This window comes from Otolemur garnettii, unplaced genomic scaffold, assembly GCF_000181295.1.
Source record: "Otolemur garnettii isolate 467f Iridium unplaced genomic scaffold, OtoGar3 scaffold00152, whole genome shotgun sequence".
NCBI classification, from domain to species: Eukaryota; Metazoa; Chordata; class Mammalia; order Primates; family Galagidae; genus Otolemur; species Otolemur garnettii.
In genome coordinates this window covers 4500890-4522996 of record NW_003852547.1, presented here as the reverse complement: position 1 = coordinate 4522996, position 22107 = coordinate 4500890, and the positions used below count along the sequence as shown (strand labels likewise).

Here is a 22107-nt window from a genome sequence, read left to right as displayed (position 1 = left end):
CCCATGGATTATTCTGAAGATTAAACCAAGATAATAAATGTAAAGCGCTGAAGGCTTTGTCGGGCATGTCAGTATTAGCTATTCTTACCTCTTCGCCCCCTGAGACTCTATTATAAAATCAACTTATCTTTGCTATTTACAAATAAGGAAGAAAACTCAGAGGCTCTTGGGTCCTGGCAACCATCCAAAGGGATCCAGGGCCTCAGGAAGGTCATTTTTAACTCACAAAAGAGCAAGGCACATAGAGGGAAGGTGCCACACAGGTGGCCACACAACGGAACTCAGCTGGACCCTGGAAATGACAAGCGCCAGCGACTTGGGCGCCTACCGCTTGGGACAGGGTTTTCGGCTACAAGCCTGCCTGGCATCTCAGTGTCCGCCAGAGGGCGCGGGGAGCCGCGAAACCGAGCTGGCGTGGGCGGGAAGAGCGCAAGGCCAGCGTGGCCCGGGCGCCTGGGTCGCTGCCTTGGGTGTGTGCGACGAGATGCCGGTCGGCAGCATCACCTCCTCCCAGCTAGGAGTTCGCTTGTCTGTAATGTTACGTGTCAGGGGTTGTGTACCCAGGTTGTATGAGTGCAGGATGAGGGGCAGGGCGGGACGTGGGGAGGGGACCATGTGCTCAAGCTCACACTCACACACACCCCTCCTTCCCTGTGCTTGGTTCCCAGGCCCCCGCGGTGGGAGGAGGGAGGGAGGGATGTCCCGGAGGGAGGGCCCCAGAGTAACTTTTCTTCGGAAAATATGCCGGCTGGCCCCTAGCCCGGGCCTGAGTCACCAGGCTCTGCTGCGTTGAGTCACGGACTCCACCCCGCCCCTGAGAGCTCAGAGGGGACCTCCCCCCACCCTAAGTCCTGGGTCTAGGCTTCTCCTTCCCTGGTCCTGGGGGGAGGGGAGTTGATTCCCTACCCAAAACAGCCTGACTGCGACACAGAAGAAGCCTTGGCTTTATTCGCTCCGTGGGGACTGTGCCATTCACAGGCCTCTCCCAGGCATGGGGTGGGTCGGTGGTGGACGTGGGAATCCCAGGGAGAGGTATTGTCTCCATCCTTCTGCTCTTCCCTATCTTTTCCATGAGGCCCCCAGCCAGGGGGTGGTGAAGGCAGGAAAAGGCATGGGGCATCTCTTTAGGGATGGGGTGGGGGCTATAGCACCAGGAACACCCCCTCCCCCATTACAGCCCTGGAAAGGGGTCTAAAATAAAGCCCTGGGGCCTTCATATCTGACAGAGGCTCCACTTAAATATGGACTAATGGCTGGTGGAGAGGACCACCAGCTGGGAGGGGGGGAGGCGGCTGGGTGCTTCAATCCAGACACGTGGCCCCTTCAGTCCAGACAAGTGGCCCAGGACAGAAACACCTCCAAACAGACTCAATCCCTGAGGAGCAAGGATGGAATAAGATGGAGGAAGGGGCACTCCTGCCTGCTACAGGATCCCTGGCAAAGAAATGGGTGTAGCCAGAATTAGGGGGCTTTCCCAGAGGTGGGGTCTGAAGAGGGGTCCATTTGAGGAAGTAGGAGGTTATGTCTCCTTTCTGAGCCCTCAATGGTCCCAAGACCTGAGGATGTGATGGGCTTGGGCAGGAGGAAGTGGGGCAAGGGGACCTGCCCAGGATCAGTGTGTGTTTGTATGACTTTGTCAGTGCCCCCTTCTGAGAATGACAGCTCCACAAGGGCACAACCATATCAGTTTTGTTCTCTGCTGCATCCCCAGTGCTCAGAACAGGGCTAGGCACATAGTAGGTGCTTAATAAATATCTGAAGACATGATGAATGGATAGATGCGTGTGTGTGTGTGTGTGTATCAGTGTTGGCATGATGTGCCTGAGAGGTCAGAGGTGCGAAGCCTTGCCCCCCCCCACTAAACGCTTCAATTGGAGTGTGGCAGTAGCAGGAAGGGAAACCCCTGTCCTTACAGCTGGGTAGGGTGAGCAGGTAGGGTGTGCGTGAGCCAGAGCAGAGGCATGCATGTAGCTGAGGGAGCCACAAAGGGGCAAGTGGGAGGAAATGCCCTCGATAGGGCTGGCTCACTCCGCAGAGCCCTTGTGGCGCCGCTTGGAGGGTGGCACAAGGCGACGGGGCAAGTTGGCAGGCAGCCCGTGGCCCTCGAGCTTGGCCTCAATGAGGTGGCTGGCCAGGGCGAACTCCTCGTCATCCAGCATGCCGTCACGGTCAACATCGCTCAGCTTCCAGATGCGCCCCAGCACTGAGTTGGGGAGCTTGGTACCCACCATCCAGGTCTTGGCCTTGGAGCCACTCAGCTTGCCATCAGCAGGTGCCAGGTTATAGAAGATCTCGTCGTATTTGGACTTGTCCTTGGTCACCACCCACTCAGTTTCATCATCCGAGCCCTCCTCACCATCCTCCAGGGCCTCGTCAGGACCCCGCTCCACAAATGGGCCCATGTGGGTACCCTCAAAAGCACCGCCCTGCACACCCGCCTCGGTGCTCTCCAGCTCCTCCTGCCGCAGCAGGGGCATGAGCTTGGCAATGTCGTGCGTCAGCATCTCATCCAGCGATTCCAGCAGCTTCGGCTTCAGTGAGTGGAACTTGGTGAAGTCATGCGCCATCAGCATCTCCTGTGGTGGGGGGTGGGTGGAGACACCAAGAAGTCAGGAGTGCCATCCATCCCTGAGGCCTTCAGGCTGCGGGGTGGCAGCTCTTTACCAACAGATGCAGACATATTTGAATCTCTGAACAACCTGTATCACTTGGGCACCAACCACTCAGAAGACACTTAGGCAAAGCAGACTCAGAGGCCCTCCCCTGGGCCCCAGAATTTCTCGAGGGTAGGAAGGTCGGGGCCCTCTGATGACTCAGAGCAGCAGCTCTTTGCCAGCCAAAAGAGAAAGATTTCAATATTTTAGCATCAGGTACAGCTTTCCCCTGCTGGTCTTACTTAACCTTGCCCACACCCTCCACCTCACCCCAGTACCCAGCCATTTTTCAGATTAAGAAAATTCATTTCCTGCTGGTGTTTCCAAACTACAAAGAGCACTGAGTGTCTGGCTGCCATGTTAGGAGGTTATGCCTGGGAATATCAGATCATTAGAGAATCCTGGGATTACCCCCACCCCTGCCCCAACCAAGAAGTTATTTTGTGCTAGAGCATCTATCAGGGTGGGTTGATGGCCACACTAGGGCATCTCTAGGTCCCTTGTGCCAGGAGAGTCCCTGCAAGGGTGGCGTAATTTCACAGCTCCATGTGAATTTCCACTGCTGGAAAGAGACAGAGAGGCCAGCCCAGCTAGGGGGCCGGGCTCCCAGCTTCCACCCCAGCTTGGCCGCTTAGGAGCTATATGTCCTGAAGCAAGTGACTTCACCTCTCTGGGCCTCAGTTTCCACATTAGTAAAATGAGTGATAACCTTAGCACTCCTTTCATCTAGGGAACAGGGAAGCCCAAGCATTCATCTGGAAAAAGTGCTCAATGAATGTTATTGTAGAGTTAGCAGCTGCAATTCACCTAGCCCAGATGTTCTCAGCCAGTGTTGACGATGTTCCCCCAGGGAACTCTTGGCAACATCCAGAGACATTTTTGATTCTCATGACTCAAGGGTGTTACTGCCATCCAGTGGGTAGAGGCCAGGGATGCTGCCAAACACCCCCGAATACCCAGGACAGTGCCCTAAAACCAAGGATTACAGACCTCAGGTGTCAGCACTGCTGAGGTTGGGAAACCTTCTGGCTCATATTAGGTGCCAGGCTGTGCTGAGTGGTTGCAAACAGTTACTGATTCAGCACCTATGACAAGACCTTGATGCTAATATAATTAATGCCCATTTTCCAACGGAAGAAACAGGCTCAGTAAAGCCATGACTTGTCCAACCCCACAGAGTTAGTAAGTGGCCAAGGTGAAATTCACTCTACCAAAAATCCCGCAGAGTATGGGCTGAAAATATAGTTCAGATTTAAAAGTCACGTGCTGACTGGGCAGGGTGGTTCATACCTAGTAATTCTAGCAAATCTGGGAGGCCGATGTGGGTGGATTGCTTGAGTTCAGGAGTTCAAGCAAGACCTCGTCTCTACTAAAAATAGACAAACTAGCTGTGCCTGGTGGCGGGAGGGAGCCTGTAGTCCCAGCTCCTCAAGAGGCTGAGGCAAGCGGATCACTTAAGCCCAAGAGTTTGAGGTTGCTGTGAGCTATGATGCCATAGCACTCTATCCAAGGTGACAGATTGAGACTGTCTCAAAAAAAAAAAAGAGTCATGGGCTTTGGGCTGAGCACAGGGGTACACACCTGTAGTCCAGGTCACTTGGGAAGCAAGAGGTAGAGGGCCACTTGTGGCCAAGACTTGGAGGCTGCAGGGAGCTGTGGTCCCACTTGTGAACAGCCACTGCACTCCAGCCTGGGCAGCATAGTGAGACCTCATTCTAAGTAAATAAAAGTCACAGCCTGTAAATATCACTTTAACAGAGATCCAGCGGGGGGGGGCTGGTCCCTGCCTGGAACTGTCCCCACATTCATTTGCTCAAACCTGCCCCTCTCACCTCTAGTGGCACTGTGTTTACACTGTGCCACCACACCCAGATCCAGATCCAGCACTTTCTTTCTTTTTCTTTTTCTTTTGTTTTTTTGAGACAAGAGTCTCACTCTGGGACCTGGGTAGAGTGCCGTGGTGTCATAGCTCACAGCAACCTCAATCTACTGGACTTGACTGATCATCCTGCTCAGCCTCCCAAGTAGCTGGGACTACAGGCGCCCATCACACCATTTGGCTAATTTTTTTATTTTTAGTAGAGATGGGGGTCTCGCTCTTGCTCAGGCTGGTCTTGAACTCCTGAGCTCAAATAATCCACCTTCCTTAGCCTCCCAGAGTGCTGGGATTACATGTGGCAGCCACACTGCCTGCCCTGTTTTGGGTTTTTTCCTTCAGTCCCCCCTAAAACCATGCTCCTGAGGAACCATTTGCAGGAAGTGCTTTCCATAATCTGCCATCCACCCTAGAGCTCGCAGGAGCCTTCCTTCCCCCGACCTCCACTCCCACCTGGGCAACCACCCACCTGCATCTTTTGGCAATCAGGAAAATCCCCAGGAGATATGTGGTGCTCCAGCTGAATCTTAGCAAAGATGACAGGCAGTTTAAGGATCAGCTGTTTCTTCTTATTCTCCTTCCCAAACACAGAAGGCATCTCCTTCTTCAGGTAGCTGATGATGTAGGCATGAACCTGGGGGAGAAGAGGGCTCACCTGAGTCCCCTGGAGAGCTGGTTTAAACCCAAGTTGCCAGGCACATTCCCAGAGTTTCTGATACACTTATCCGGGGTTGGGCTCAAGGGTTTGAACTTCTAACAAGTTCATAGCTGTTGCTGCAAGGGGCAGAGCTTCACTGTGCACCCCAACTCCTCACATGATAGGCCTCAACTGGGGCTCCTCCCATCTTCTAAGTGATCCCACCAGCTCCCAGTTTGAAACACCCCTCAAGCCACCCCCTCCTCTCCCTGGAGCCCAAGACTCAGAGCTAATTGCCTCATCCATATTCCCAGATATCTCCCTGTCATGACCCCCTAAGTGGAATTTGGGCCCAGTCTCCAGACCTGTGATACCCTCAGCTGGGCTCACCTCCAGAATCAGCACCCCCAGTCCTGCCTTCCCAGTCGAGGCCAGGAATCTGGAACTTATTCCTGCCTAGATTCTTCTCTGTCCTTACTGGCCACATCCAACCCATCAATGAGCCTTTTTATTTTTGCCTCCTAAATCTCTGCCCTACTTCATTTTTCCACCCCAGTGGCCACCACATTCATCCAGCCATCATCACTGCTTGCCTGGAGAGATACTCCAATGGCCCAATAGTGTCCCCTCTCGCCCAGACAGCCCTTCCTCCACTCAGCAGCAGCCCAAGCAAGGGTTTTCAGGGATCAACACCAAGCTCTGAGACGCTACCAAGGCAGATGGATTGCCTGAGCTCACAGGTTCGAGACCAACCTGAGCAAGAGCAAGACCCCTGTCTCTAAAACATAGCCAGGCATTGTGGCAGGTGCCTGTAGTCCCAGCTACTTGGGAGGCTGAGGCAAGAGGATCACTTGAACCCAAGAGTTTGAGGTTGCTGTGAGTTATGACGCCATGGCACTCTTTGAAGGGTGACCAAGTGAGACTCTGTCTCAAAAAAAAAAAAAAATACTCCCAATTTGCTTATCTAAGTTCAAAATTCCTACCAACACAGCCCTACAGCAGCAATTCTCAAGATGTGGTCCAGGGAACCTCGGGGGTTCTCGTGCTCAAAACTATTTTATAATGACAACAACAGTAAGACTTATTGGCCTTTTTCACTCTCATTTCCTCCCAAGCAGACAGAGGGGAGTCTTTAAGAGGCTATAAGACCTGTGATACCACAACAGGCAAATAGAAAAACAGATATCAGAATCCAGTGGAAGCCAGACATTAAAGAGTTTTGCAAAAATGTAAAACAGATCCACTTCCCTTGTTTTTTTTTGAGGGGGAGGATTTGGAAAATTGTTAATTTTCATAAAATGTTATTTAGGTTAACGGGCAATAAGTTTATGATTGTTATTTATAAATTATCTTATACTATTATTAACATTTGTTCATGATAAATGAACATCAACAATTTGTTGATAACATTTATCATAAATCATTATATATTAATAAGTAATTATTGTTGTTTAATATTATGATTATAAATATTAGATGTTTTTAACTTTTAATATTATAAATATGGACAAATTTAATCTATTTACAAACAAGCTCTTTAGAGTCTTCAATTTTTTTTCTTTTTTTTTTTTTTTTTGAGACAGAATCTCACTCTGTTGCCCTGGGTAGAGTGCTGTGGTGTCATAGCACACAGCAACTTCAAACTCCTGGGCTCAAGGGTCCCTCTTGCCTCAGCTTCCTGAGTATATGGGACTATAGGTGTGCACCACTATGCCTGGCTATTTTTTCTATTCTTTTTTTTTTTTTTTTGAGACGGAGCCTGAAGCTATCCCCTTGGGTAGAGTGTCACGGCATCACAGCTCACAGCAGCCTCCAACTCCTGGGCTCAAGCGAGTCTCCTGCCTCAGCCTCCCAAGTAGCTGGGACTACAGGCGCCTGCCACAGTGCCTGGCCATTTTTTGGTTGCAGCCATCATTGTTGTTTGGCGGGCCCGGGCTGGGGATTCGAACCCGCCACCTTAGGTGTATGTGGCTGGCACCTTAGCCGCTTGAGCCACAGGTGCCGAGCCTATTTTTTCTATTTTTAATAGAAACGAGGTCTCTCTCTTGCTCAGGCTAGTCTCAAACTCCTGAGCTCAAGCAATCCACCCAACCCACATGGCCTCCCAGAGTGCTAGGATTACAGGCATGGGCCACTGAACCCAGCTAGTCTTCAATAATTTTTTGAGACAGAATCTCACTTTGTTGCCCTCAGTAGAGTGCCATGCTGTCAGCAACCTCCAACTCTTGGGCTCAAGCGATTCTCTTGCCTCAGCCTCCTAAGTAATTAGGACTACAGGCACCCTCCACAACACCTGGCTATTTTAGAGATGAAGTCTCACTCTGGCTTAGGCTGGTCTCAAACCTATAAGCTCTAGCGATCCATCCACTTCAGCCTCCCAGAGTGCTAGGATTACAGGCGTGAGCCACCGTCCCCAGCTGTCTTCAATAATTTTTAAGAGTATAAAGGGAGTAAGAAGCGCCTCTACTCCCAATGCTAGGGAGGCAAAGGTGGAAAGATCACCTGAGCCCATGAGTTTGAGACCAGCCTGGGCAATACAGTGAGACCCTATCTCAAAAACAAACAAACAAACAAACAAAAGGAAAAGGGGGTCTTGAGACCAAAAGGTTTGAGCACTGCTGCTCTACTCAGTCTGGCTCCTGCAGAATCATCCAACATCATCTCTCCCTATTCTACCTTTGCTCACTAGAGCAGCTTCCTTACTCACCCACCTTGCTTACCCAGCATGCCAGTCTTCATCCCACCCCAGGACCTTTGCACACGCCCCTTGCTTTGCCTGGAACTCTGCCCCTGTCTCCCCACAGTTGGCTCACTCAACATCCAAGAGGGTCATAGAGGCTATCCTATGAGGACAAAGTGCCCCACACATCACCATCAGATTTTCAACTTTCGCATCTATTATTTTGTTCACAATTATTCTAACTCACCATTATTTTATTGTCAGTTTATTTATTCTGTCTCCCTCCATAGAAATATGAGCTCCATGAAGGCTAGGACCTTGTCTGTCCCCAACATCCAACAAAATGGGCACAGAAAGCAGCCAAGAAATGTTTGTGGAATAAACCAATGAACTTGGGAATTTTTTTTTCTTTTGTAGAGACAGCGTTTCACTTTATCACCCTTGGTAGAGTACTGTGGCATCACACAACTCACAGCAACCTCCAACTCCTCAGCTTAGGTGATTCCCTTGCTTCAGCCTCTCAATGAACTTGGGAATTTTTGAGCCACAATCTTATAATACTAAAAAAATTAAGTAGGAGGGCAGAATAATGAGTATTGGTATGTCTATTTTTTGTAGGAAAACTCAATAATTAAATATACATGCTTACATAAAAACAGAATCTATCCAGAAAGAGATGCAAGAAAATGCTTATGGGGCTTCCCTCTAGGGAAGAGAACCTGAGAGCTGGGGGCCCCAGGGGTGGGAAAGGGCATGTCTGACACAGAACGAATGCTTTACCCTGAGATGGTCCTAAATGTTCAACAGAAAAGATTTGTTTAAAAAATTATTTTAGGCTCAGCGGCTAGGGTCCCAGCCACATACACTGGGGCAGATGGGTTAGAACCCAGCCCAGGCCTGCCAAACAATGACAACTACAACAAAAAAATAGTAAGGTGTTGTGATAGGCACCTGTAGTCTCAGCTACTTGGGAGGCTGAGGCAAGAGAATTGCTTAATGCCAAGAGTTTGAGGTTACTGTGAGCTGTGATGTCACAGCACTCTACCAAGGGCAACATAATGAGCCTCTGTCTCAAAAAAAAAAAAATCATTTTAGGGACTGAGCAAAAAAACAAGACCCCTGTCTCTACTAAAAATGGAAAAACTAGTCAGTCATTGTGGCAGGCATCTTTAGTCCCAGCTACTTGGGAGGCTGAGGGAAGAAGATCACTTGAGCCCAAGAGTTTGAGGTTGCTGTGAGTTAAGGTGATGCCACAGCACTCTACCCAGGGTGACAGAGAGAGAAGGTCTCCAAAAACAAAAAAGAAAAAAAATTATTTTAAAGAGACATAAGTTTAGAGTGTTAATGATAATGGCCCCTGGCTGGTTCTTAACTCTTATCTCCTTCCACCCCTCAGTAGCCTGTCTCCTCCAGACCAAGGCTCCTTGTTCAAGTGCATCACACATGTTGCTGCCTCAGGGCCTTTGCACCTGCTGTTCCCTTTGCATGGAACACCTTTCCACCAGATTTCCACGCAGCTCTCCCCTGCCTCTCCTTTAGACATCACTAAACTAGTCCCTCACCAGCCTCCCTTTGCTCTGCTTCATTTTCCTTCACAACCATTAATTTAATATCTGCTCCCCCACTAAAAAGTAATTCAAGCAGAGAAGCTTATCTGGGTTTGTGCCCTGAAGCATTCTCAGGGCCTAGAAGAGTATCAGAGCTCAGTGACTTCTGAATGTCATTGGGCCACCTCAGAAATTTTTAGTCTGTCTGAAGGTAGGGCATCTGGGCCTCTTTAGAATCGGATCTTCCAGCCAGGTGCGGGGGCTCACACCTGTAATCCTAGTACTCTGGGAGGCTGAGGCAGGTGGATCGCTTGAGCTCATGAGTTTGAAACCAGCCTGAACAGGAGTGAGACCCCAGCTCTAAAAAATAGCTGGGCATTGTGCCAGGTGCCTGTAGTCCCAGCTACTTGGGATGCTGAGGCAAGAGGATCTCGTGAGCCCAAGAGTTTGAGGTTGCTGTGAGGAATGACGCCACAGCACTCTACCAGGGCAAGAAGGTTAGACTATGTCTCAAAATAAATAAATTAATTAATTAATTAATTTAATTAAATAAAAATAAAAAATAGAATCAGACCTTCCCATGATCTTGGCCTTGACTATCACAGCATCATGGAACTGCCCCCTCTGGAAGTTATCACTTCAAGCAAAAGGGCAGAGTCAGAGGACATATCCACACTCTACATCGTACTGATTGGGAAAATGAGGCCCAGAGGGCTAGGGGTTACTGAGAATCCAGAAAGGCCCTGTACAATTGGAGAACAAGAAGGGAGGTAAACAGTGTGGCAGAAACATACGTGAGGTATGGGGAGGTGTGACAAGAGGCAGGTGAGGGGGCAGTGAGACTTGGTCACAGGGAACTCTAAATGTCATTCTCCCTTGTTCTGAGCGGCACTGGGGAGCCAGGGATGAATCTGCAGGAAGAGGGAGAAGGCGGGGCCTATAGGGCCAATCAGGGCAGGGGTGTGGCCAGCCTGGGGGAGGGGGCCTGCAAGCAAGCCAATGGGGTGAAGGGACGGGGCCTAAGAGAGCCTTCGTAGGGACCCCAGGAGAGAGGAGAGAGGAGAGAGGAGGGAGGCTGGAGGGCGCTGATGGCTTTTCCAGAGAGGAAGCAGGAGAAGGTGCCAGGAAGAGATAAGGTGGGAGGGCCGGGACGCGGGTCCCGGACTCCGGGGTTTGTCTTCGTTTCCGGAGCCGCCCCCTGACTGGCGGGCGCACCAGGTGTCTGGCCGGGTCCCTCCCCCTTTGTCCCACAGCCCTGGGCTCTAGCTACCGTGGAGGAACGAAGCAGGGGGGATCTGGAAATGACTGAGGAAGACAGGGAAAGGACAGAGGGAAGAGGAGAGAGAGGGAGAGATAGAGAGAAATAGAGGTGGAGACAGAGAGAGAGAGAGAGAGAGAAGAAAAGGGAGTTAAAGAAAGAATAAGAACCTAATGTCATTTATTCAATAAGGGAAGGAAAGAAACCGAGAAAGGTAGTAATGAGGGTAATTTAGGGGGGTGCGTTTCTCCTTCTCACACACACACAAATGGAGGGGCAGACGCTTCGGAGCCTGCCTTGGTGGAGGAGAGAAAGGTGAATTCCAAAGGTTCCAGGAGGAGCAGCTACAGTCCAGTCCACCCTGGGCAGCTCCCTCCCAAGAATTCCTGGGGTGGGGGTGGGGGCTCTGACTCACTCCCTCTCCTCTGCTCCTCAAACCAATGCCTCAGGCTCCTCCACCCCCCAGAACCTTCTTGGCCTCCCAGCCTGCCCAGCTTCCTGCCCCACCTCCACCCTGGCAGCCTCCCCTGTGAATGTTCCATTCAGCCTCCAAAATCACTCTTAAACCAGTGCTCTTGCTTTTCTGTCCTGCCTCAAGTCCCACCCTGATCCAAGTGCCTCCTAGCTTCTCTGTCCTCACCCTGGCCTCCAGGCCCCCAGTCTCATGCACCTTGAATCTACCCTCCAGAAGGTAGATTTGAGTCTACTCCTGTCCTTCCCCTGTGCTGAATCCTTCCATGGCTCCCCAGTGCCCTGAAGACAAAACAGGTTCCTCACAATCCCTGGTGGCATGATTCCCAGCCTCAAATTGAGTTACTTGCACTGTCTACCCTGGGTTCAACACTGCCATTTTTCCTCAGATGCCCTCTCCTCCAAGAAGACCTCCATGACTCCCTCTCTACTTGGTCCCAGCCCTAACCAACATAGGTCATTATCATCTAGGGGTGGGTCTGTCTTCTCCCCAGGAGCCCCAGCAGGGCAAGGCCAGAATTGCCTTGGTCATTGCTGTGTCCCCAGCACCACCCAACAAGGGTTGGGCACAGAGGAGATTTTGTTGAGTGTGTTTGTTTCATGTCATTCACTCAATAAATATTTACTGAGCACTCAATTCTGTTCCAGGCACTGAGAAAACAGCAATGAAAAAATTCAACACTCTCTCATTCTGTAGAACTTAAATACGAGTTAAAGAGGCAGACGCAGGTAAACGCAGAAACCCCATGAATGGGTAACATAAGGCCAGGCAGCCATGATGCTATAATGACAACTGTAACAGAGTAAAGGATAAAGTGGGACCCACATGGGGGGAGTTACAGTCACAAAAAGGAGAGCGGGGATGGCATTCCTGAAAAGGGGACATCTGAGTAGAGGCTCAGCAGAAGTGAGGAGTGAGCCTTGTGGATAGCCAGCTGACAAGGGCAAGGAGTGGGAAGAGGTTTCCAAGAGGAGGGAATAGCAAGTGCAAAGGCCTTGAGGTAGAATAGAGGTGGTCAGGGTGAAGTGCAACAAATGATGGGAAGGGAATGGGAGGTGAAGACAGGGAAAGGAGCGGAGGAAGGAAACAACTTGTGGGCCACTGTGAGGACTTGGCTTTTGCTCAGTGGCACTGGAGTTCTGAAGTACCCAAGGCATAATACAACCTGATTGGTGGTGGTGATGAGGGAAAGAATCCTAAGACAGAGGAGGCAGGGAGACACCGAGTTGACAGAAGCGCAAGGCAGAGGAACGTCTCGCCCTGAAGCAGGCCCTCCCACCTGGAAGAGAACTAACTCATCTGGAAGGTAAATCCGGGCGCAGGACAGCTTACCCGCACCAGCCTCGCCCTCTTCACCAGGTCATTGAGCTTGCGCAGGGCAGCGTGGCGAGGCAGGCCCTGGATGTCCCGGAAGAGGTCCTGCTCCTCCAGCTCAAAGAGGCGCCTGTTGTCCGGCACAAGAAGGGGCTGAGACCAGAAGGAGCCGATGTAGACTCGCAAAACCTCGGGCGTGCCCACCACCTTGCCCAGCGCCCACATGAGCGCCCCGTAGACCCGCATCAGCTGCTGCGTCTCCACCATGTCGGCCTTGTTGAGCACCACTCGGATCTTGTCCTCATGGCCCCGCAGGGCGTTGATGGCCTCGGAGAACTCGTCAGAGATTTCCAGCTTGTGTGCATCAAAGAGTAAGATGATAAGATCCACGCGCTCCGCAAACCAGCGCAGCACGGCTGGGAAGTCGTAGCCTGGGGGCGTGGGGGTAAGAGAGGCACCAGGGGCAGAAGTCAGACACCCTCACCCTCCAGTCAATCCATCACCTGCATTCCTTTGGACTAATATTGGACTGCACAGGTGCTCAGGTTGTTAACTATTCAAATCCTATCTGGGCGAAATAGCCTGGATCCCAAGTGCCTCACACTGCTCTGACTCCCTGGCCCACAGAATTTGCCCCTCACTCTGGCTTCAGCCCCTCAAGCCATCGGGCTACAGCGGGCAACACCTGCTTCCACCTTTTCATTCACTCATTGAGCAGACATTAGTGGTGAGCATCGTTAGGGGTGAAATAATGGAGTGTTTCCTATGAGACTTCCCTCCCTCAAACCTCCAAGTGCCTCTGTCACCCCAACTTCTCCCTTGGACCTGTCAGATCTCTCCCAAATCCAACAAGTTCATGCTGGATAGCTATCTTCTTGCCCTTAGCAGTTATTAAATAGTTTTAATTTATTTAGTGATACTGGGCGGTGCCTGTGGCTCAGTGGGTAGGGCGCCAGCCCCATATACCAAGGGTGGTGGGTTCAAACCTGGCTCCAGCCAAACTGCAACCAAAAAAAATAGATGGGCCTTGTGGTGGGCACTCAGGAGGCTGAGGCAAGAGAATCGCCTAAGCCCAGGAGTTGAAGGTTGCTGTGAGCTGTGTGATGCCACAGCACTCTACCAAGGGGGATAAAGTGAGACTCTGTCTCTACCAAAAAAAAAAAATCTAAAAAAATTTGAAAAATTTATTTAATGATATTTACCAAGAAGAGTTATATGTGTGCCAGGCTTTGTCCTGGGAGCTGAGGATACTACAGAGAACACACAGACAAGGTTCCTGCCCTCTGGAGTACCCATCCCAGCAATTGGCTCCTGGGTCCCTTCGTTCACTCCTTTCACCATTCATTTCCTTATTCATCCACCCACCCATTTTTGCTTTTGCTTGTTCACTCATTCATTCACCAACAAGGGACACTTGCATGGACAGAGAAGAATAATTGAGACTACCTGCCTTGGCAGTCAAGAAGACCTACACTGTGGCTCAGTGCTCATAGCTCAGTGGATAGGGCACCAGCCACATACACCAAGGCAGGTGGGTTTGACTCCAGCCTGGGCCTGCTAAACAACAATGACACTGCAACCAAAAAATAGTCAGGCATTGTGTAGGCGTCTGTAGTCCCAGCTACTTGGGAGGCTGAGGCAAAAGAATCGCTTAAACCCGAGAGTTTGAGGTTGCTGTGAGCTGTGACACCATAGGACTCTGTCTAAAAAAAAAAAGACCTACACTGCAATCCCTCCAGTGGCCTCATCAGCTGTGTGGCCTTAGGCAAGTAGCTTAACCTCTCTGAATTTGCTTCCTCTTCTAGAAAATGTAAATTATAATAGGACCTATGTCATAGGACTGCTGTGCTGTGAATATTAAAAGAATATAAATGAGCTAATATATATCAAGAACTTAAAATAATGCCTGGCATTGAAGCATACACCTAAAAAGGGTGAGCTTTATGGTATGTAAATTATACCTCAATAAAACAGAGGTTTTCTTGTTTGGGTTTTTTTTTTTTTTTTTTTTGAGACAGAGCTGCCTCGAGTTATGGCACTGGGTAGAGTGCTGCCTTGGCATCACAGCTCACAGGAACCTCTAACTCCTGGACTTAAGCAATTTTCTTGCCTCAGCCTCCCAAGTAGCTGGAACTATGGCGCCCACCACAACGCCTGGCTATTTTTTGGTTGTAGATGTCATTGTTGTTTGGCAGGTCCAGGCTAGATTCAAACCTGCCAGCTCTGGTGTATGTGGCTGGTGCCTTAGCCGCTTGAGCTACAGGCGCTGAGCATATTTTGCTTTTTTTTTTAAACAAACAGTGCTAGACACATGGGAAGTGCTCAACAAGTATTAGTCATAGTGCATTGCAGACACCAGGCAGGACAGTCATTCAAGACTGTCCCCTGCACTGGCTGATCTGTGGTGGAGGCTAAGGTAGCCCCTTACAGGCTCCCCCAAGTGGCCTGGCTGCAAAGGGGTACCCAGGGAGTTGTGGGAACTCAGAAGGGATGTCTGAACCAGCCTGAGCAATCAGAGAAGGCTTCCCAGAGGAGGGAACACTGGGGCCAGGGGCCATCATTGTGTTACTGACATCACATCATCCAGGATAGAACTAATCTTTAGAACCCCAGAAGACAGACACTTTTATGACCCTATTTTCCAGATGAGGAAACTGAGGCACAGAGAGGTTTTTAAAAAAACGTATTCAAGACACACAGGGGGAAAGAGATGACAGAGCAGGGACGCCATGCACCATGGGGGAGCTGGTGCTCAGGCCCATCCTGCCTGGGAGGGAGCAGGCTCCTTGATGGGGCTTCTGGGATTGGAGTGGGGGCATTGTTTGGGGGGGAGGAAGGGCCAGGTCACTGGAGGGACAGAAGTTGGAGGCCCCCTCCCTCCCCAAAGTCTACACAAACACATACACTGGCCTGGATTTGGAAAGTATGTCTCACCGGGCAGGGAGGGAAGGTGGGAGGGAGGTTGAGTCAGCATAGGAATAAGAGATGTGGCAGAAAAACCCTGGATACTCATAAGAAAAATAAGCATCATTAGCACTTATGTAGCACCTACTGTGTACCACATATTATTGTAAGTGCTTTGCATATTTTAACTAATTTAATCCTTACAGTACCCTGGGAGGCTGATATTCCCATTTTATAGATGAAAAAACTGAGGCACAGCATGGTTAAGTGGCTTGCCTACCCCAGGTCCCATCATTTAAAAGTAGCAGAGCCCTCAAATTTGGGCTACTAAATTCTACTAAAGTCACACACACATGTGTTCATAGTTCTTCATACCGAGGCACCCACACCTCCACACCAAGGTACACATACAAGCATACAAACAGACACATATACCCACACCTACCAGCACACATCTGGATACAACCCCAGCCAAGCACTACAAGACACATGCTCTCAGACATACCTTTATTCACAATCTGGGAACTGCACAGCTATTCATGGCTGCACAATTACAAAGACATGATGAGATCCACACACAATCACAAGCACAGTCACCAGCACACACATACACAAGCACAGAGGCACACTTGCACATGCACCGCCCTATAGGGACACACTTGGACTCACATAACCTTCAGGTTCTCCCAGACTCAAAGGCCCCTGCATAGATATAACCACACACAGAGTCACACAAAAGATACACTCTTGCACATACATGCTGACATCAGGGTCTGGAGATGCTGTCACATGCAGTCACACACAAAATCCCCTCAATCCTATCCTATTGCCCCACACAGGTACAACCACACACACACACACTCTATGTCTGGGGCCTCTCACACACAATGTCAGACTCATACCCAGGAATTATATACCTTCCCAGACACACACCAAATTACCCACACAATTAGACAAAAGATATCCTTAGACACTGACACACATACACATATTTCACAATACAACAAGACAGAGACACAATCAATGGCACACAACCCCATGGAGTCCCTCTCAGTCCTACTATACAGTTCTTCACAGTCACATCCAGCCACAATTACACAATTACAGGCACAAACAGACTTATACACAGAAGGTCTCACATGCATAGACATACAATTCCACCAGGTCACACAGCCTCAGAGCCATGACCACAATTACACACATCCACCAATACATGCAGTCACACACAAACACGTGTAGCCACCCACACCTAGCCATACACTCACACAACTTTCTCAGATATACACAAAGTGACACACACAGAGACATATCCACTCCGAGAAATAGGCTCTTTGCTCCTCTTACTCTACCCTCAAGGCCAGGGAAGAGGAGATCCCCATCCTCTACTCCTGGACACACATAGCCTTTGGATCCCCCCTCCTGGCACCATTGCCCTGCCTTGGGGACCCTGCTCCTGCAGGAAACCCCAGGCTGAGCCCCTGGGGTGGGAGCCCTAGGAATTCCTCCTGCCTCAGGCTGGCAGTGCAGCCTTCCAATCACTTCTGCAGCTGCCTCCTGCCTTTCTCCCGTGGGGCCGCTGGACAACAGCCAGGGACACATAACCCTGGGCGCCCCTGCCCCGCCCCAGGCCCAGCCTCCCCGCCAGGGCCTCCTGGTCCCCTCTGTCCCACACTACAGCCACCTTTGCCCCAATTTTTGGCATCCAAGACCATGGGAAGTGGAGGACAGAGATGTGGGGAGGAAATGGGGGACGGAGGCATTGGTGCACATGCTGAACCCAACTGGGTATGGGTGGGTGCGGCGTGCTCACCCGGAGGCCCCCCTGGAATCCACCACCCCCCACCGCTGCCCCTGCACAGCTGTTTATAAATTCCAGGCCCAGCCTTGGCCTCTGCCCAGATTCTTCTCCCAGCCCCTTTTCAGCCCCATCTGCAACCCAGACTCAGAGCCAGGAGCTTGCATGGGTCCAGGGCCTCCCTGCTCGACTCTGCCTCATCCCTGGGTCTTGTGTCTCTCTGAATTGTGGCCTCACCCTCCAAATCTCTGTCTCTTTTCATCTTTCCCTTTTCATCCTTACAACCAGCCCAGACATGCTGCTCCAGCCTGCTCCCACGTGCTCCCCCCGCCTGCCTCCCCCACCCCTCAGCGAGTGCCAGCACTAAGCAGTCATGGCCTTCCACTAGCTCCCTTCTGCTGCCCTGCCAGCTGGGTCACAGGCACAATTCCTAGCAGAGACCTGCCCCAGATCCAAGGGTCCAAGTCCCCAGGCCTTCCTCTCCCAGACCTAGGAGTCCAGGCCCAGCTGCTCCTCCCTCAGACCCAGGGGTCTAGCCCTAGCCCCTTCTCCCTCAGAGCTGGGGTCCTGCCCCCCCAGCCCCTTCCCCTCAGAGCTGAGGTCCTGCTCCCCTAGACCCAGGTGTCCACCTCACTCACCTCGGCTCACTCTCTGTTTGGCACCAGATAGGATGCCTGGGGTGTCGATGATACTGATGCTCTCCAGGACCTGATTGGGAAGCTGGGCACACATGAACCTGGGGGCAGAGGGAAGGTCAGGGGTCAATCCAGGAAAGTGCAGAAGGACAGAATGTAAGAAGGGAAATGGGAACTACACAGGGAAGAACCAGGTCCAGAGGAGGGAAGACTCTGGAAAGAGAAAAGACAGATCAGGACAGAGAATTATTATATGTTTATAAAAGGTAATTGCTTATGTTCACTGAGCATCTACTTTGTACTGGTACTAAGTCCTTATAACAACACTATAGGCTGAGTGCAGTGGCTCACGCCTGTAATCCTAACACTCTGGGAGGTTGAGGCGGGTGGATCACCTGAGTTCAAGACTAGCCTGAGCAAAAGCCAGACCCCGTCTCTACTAAAATAGAAAAGCTAGGTAGGTGTTGTGGTGGGTGTTGTAGTCCCAGTTACTTGGAAGGCTGAGGCAAGAGGATTGCTCAAGCCCAACAGTGTGAGGTTGCTGTGAGCTCACAGCACTCTACCCAGGGTGACAGAACTCTGTCTCAAAAATAAATATACAGGCTCAGTGCCTGTGGCTCAAGTGGCTAAGGCACCAGCCACATACACCTAAGGTGGCGAGTTCGAATCCAGCCCAGGCCCACCAAACAACAATGATGGCTGCAACCAAAAAAATAGCCAGGCATTATGGCGGGCGCCTGTGTTCCCAGCTACTTGGGAGACTGAGGCAGGAGACTCGCTTGAGCCCAGGAGTTGGAGTTTGCTGTGAGCTGTGATGCCACAGCTCTCTACCCAGGGGGACAGCGTGAGGCTCTGTCTCAAAAATAAATAAATAAATAAACACATGAATAAACAACCCAACAGAGAGGAGACTGTGGTTATCCCCATTTTCCAGACAAGGCTAAGAGAGGCACAAAGAGGTTAAATCATTTGCCCAAGGCCCCCCAGTAGCCAGAAGCAGAGCCAGGATCTGAAGCCAGGCAGGTGGCTTCACTAGCTTAACCACTCCACTGGAAAGGAGAGCAGAGGCAGGAATGAGAAGAATCAGGTAGGTAGAAGTGTCCAATGTGCAGATTTTGTGAGGACATTTTATGCTTTTCTGTGGTATTGGATATAATGAAAAGTATGCACAGACTTTTTGTTTGCTAATCAGCTTTTGTTAGTGTTGGTGTATTTAATATGTAACCTAAGACAACTCTTATTCTTTTCTTTTTTTTTTTTTTTTTTTTGAGACAGACTTTCACTCTGTTGCCCTGGATACAGTACCATGGCATCATAGCTCACACCAATCCTCTTGCCTCAGCCTCCCAAAGTAGCTGGGACTATAGATGCCTGCTACTATGCCTGGTTAGTTTTTGTTTTTGTTTTTTTCCCCTATTTTTAGGAATTCCAGGCATGAACCACTGCACCCAACCTAACAATTCTTACATTTCCAATGTGTGACAGAGAAAAAATAAGGTTGGATACCCTGGCAGAGAGAAAGGAAATGGGGTTGAGAAGGAGAGAAACACAGTCAGGGATGGGACAGAGATGGGGCTCTGGGTTGGGAACATATGCCTCTGGCTCATGGCTGCCACACCTGTTCAGGAAGGTGTTCCCAAAGGGGTTGAGCTTGCGGAAGGGCTTGTCTGGATCAACGACAAGGGCATTGCCAGGCACAGTGCCCTCAGTGTCACCATGCATGACAGCCACAAAGCAGTCGGTGGTGGGTTCTGGCCCCACGCGGGAGCCGGGCACCTCCTGCTCCAGCAGGTACTGGATAAAGCTGGTTTTGCCCGTGCTGTACTGGCCAGCCACCAGCACCATGGGCTTGCCATCGAAGTCGGCGTCCTCCAGGGCTGGCGAGTGGAAGGCCCCAAAGCGGTAGTGCTCCTCGAGGGGCAGCAGCTTTGTGCGGTACAGCTCCTTGAGGGCTGAGGTCACAGTGCGGATGGCCTCGGGCTGCTGGCCCCGAGCCCCACCCCGTTTCAGCCAGCTGAACATGGCGGCTACGTGCTGCCTGCTGGGCTCGCAGGGAGAGATGCACAAGTGGAGAGTTGTCTGCGGGAAGAAGAGAGGGAATTGATGGTGGACTGCCTGGAGGAGGAGGAGGAGAAAGGGGGCCAAAGGTAGAATGTCCAGGTGGAGAGGAGGAGCAGAGAGCACCAACGGTGGGTGGCAGAAGGAAGAGAATTATGGTGAACCAGCTTCAGGAAGAAAAAGATTAATCGTGGTATGGGAGAAGAAGGGGAATTGGGTGGAAGGAGAACAGGGTGGACAAAAGGAAGGATGCAGAAGCTGCCTGGAAGAAATGTGTTCCTTAATCCTTCATTTTCTTCTTTCCTTCTTCCTTCCATCATTTGACACAATTTCACTGAAATCATTCATTCCATGCTTTAGGAGCTGTAGACCCCCAGATGAGCCAGAGACCAGTCCCCACTCACTCAGAATCTCAGTGAAAACCTGAGCACCAAGCACTTAATGATGTCTGGGAAATGCCAGGCATCCAGAGGGGCCATGATAAAGCAACCACATGGTCAGCAAGGCTCAGAGCAGTGCTGACTTTTGAGCTACTCCATGAAATGGAGCAAGGCAAGGGGATTTAGGTAGAGAGGATGGTGTGAGCAGCAAAAGCCTGCAGGTCAGGTCCATGGGTGCTGAGAACTGTGAAATGTCTGGGTCTGTGGCTGAACACAGGAGCACGAGAAATGAATGGGGCTGAAGAGGTTGCCACGGTACACCCAAGTCATGAGGAGTTGGGTGTTAACATAAATAATCCAACATTTATGATCTGCGTGCCAAACATTGTTTTAACTCATTTAATCTCATAAACTTGCAAGGTAGGTCTGTTATTATCTCCACTTTTTCTACAAGGAAATGGAGGCTCAGGAAGATAGCAGTAAGTTGCCCCAAATCACTTAGCTACAAAATGTTCAAGCTGGGACTTAAACTCCAGCAACCTGCCTTAACAGCTTGTGTTCCTATTATAGGTCTAAGGAACTAAGTTAGGGAAGTGATAACCAACCCAGTGGCACTGTGCACCCCTAGCACCCAGACTGTGTTCTCTATAACCTCTTATCTTACTATCCTTTCATTCACTGTAGGATCTGTACTGATGTCCCCTCTTTCATTTCCGATAACGGTAACATACGTCTTTGCTCTTTAAAAAAAAAAAATCTTGAACAGATCTGGGAAAAAAAACCCTCTTGATCATCTAAGTAGATGGTTATAATTTTATCCATCTTTTCAAAGATCCAGCTTTTGCTCAGATCAGTTTCTCTAGACACCATTCTATACTAAAAGAATCCAAGACTCTTCGGTGAAATGGCAGATTCCAGGGCTAGGGAAGGGAAGAATAAGTGAACCTAGATGGGATACTGGGGAAGTGCTCAGAGACTGACGGGGCGTGTCCCAGGGACCAACAGGCCCAGCTTGAAGGGGCTCCCACTGGCCAAAGACAGGATAATTTGAACATCAAAATAAACGCAAATCAAATATGTTAACATTTGTAAAATCATAATGATAGTCTTAAAAAGGGGGGAGAGATAAAGGAAAGGTAAGAGAGAGGCAGGAGTGGGACGTGGGATATGGGCAGAGAAAGGGATCCCTGGGTAGTGTCCCAGGCAAACAGGGGTCTGGAGCGGATCTGGGAAGGACTAGAGGAGACTGGAAAAGAGGGTAGCGCAGAGGATGGGGGTCACTGCCACAGACAGGGAGGGACTGGGGGAACACCGCAGAGAGTGGACGGTTACAACCCGGGGGCGGACGAGGGCCGGGTTTTCGGATAGCAGGGCAACTTCTGGACCCCAGCGGGCTCACGGGGGCCGCGGCGCCGGTCGGGAACAGCTGAGGGCCAGGAGCACTCACCGACCGGGCGCGCTGGCGGCTGAGCGAGCGGGTGGGCTAGGCGGGGGTCCCGCGGGGATCCAAGGCGCCCACGAAGCGGCCTGTACTCGCAGTCGGGTGCGGAGCGGTCTGAGCCGGGTGGGGCTCGGGGCGGGGAGGATGGGAGGGAGCGACTTGGGGGGCGGATCGAGGCGCCCCCCCTCCCCAAACCAGGAGCCCGGCCTCCGGCGCCCCCTGGTGGGGACGAGGGAGGACGCCTCCGCGAGGCGGGCGGGCCGGCCGTACGAGCCGGCTTCCTCCACATCTCGGTCTCCCTTCTTAACATGGGAATAACAACTGTTGCAGCTGCAATAATAATAATAATTGAAAAACGTAAGTGAATTCATGAAACTCCTCTGCTCTCAACCCTCCATGGGTACCCCCTCTCCGAGTAAAAGCCACAGACTTCACCATGGCCCACAAGGACCACCA

General features: G+C 50.9%; 1 protein-coding gene across 1 annotated transcript; it reads right to left on the bottom strand.

The window, feature by feature from the left end:
* Positions 1 to 927: 927 nt before the first annotated feature.
* EHD2 (EH domain containing 2) lies at positions 928 to 21794 on the bottom strand. The gene is made up of 6 exons (XM_012811182.2): positions 21658 to 21794; positions 19391 to 19851; positions 17776 to 17873; positions 12457 to 12869; positions 5000 to 5164; positions 928 to 2576 (listed from the first exon to the last, which is right to left on the bottom strand). The coding sequence occupies exons 2-6, from the start codon at positions 19792 to 19794 to the stop codon at positions 2025 to 2027; spliced, it is 1632 nt and encodes a 543-aa protein (XP_012666636.1). The 5' UTR covers positions 19795 to 19851; positions 21658 to 21794; the 3' UTR covers positions 928 to 2024.
* Between the last annotated feature and the right edge of the window lie 313 nt (positions 21795 to 22107).

Bases quoted from the DNA above. Each gene is read 5' to 3' on its own strand.
- EHD2 (XM_012811182.2), bottom strand. From the start codon at position 19,794: ATGTTCAGCTGGCTGAAACGGGGTGGGGCTCGGGGCCAGCAGCCCGAG. The intron at 5,165-12,456 runs GTAAGCTGTCCT...CTTCTCCCCCAG, and splicing joins AGAGGGCGAGGCTGGTGCGG to GTTCATGCCTACATCATCAG. The intron at 2,577-4,999 runs GTGGGTGGTTGC...CCCCCACCACAG, and splicing joins CTGATTGCCAAAAGATGCAG to GAGATGCTGATGGCGCATGA.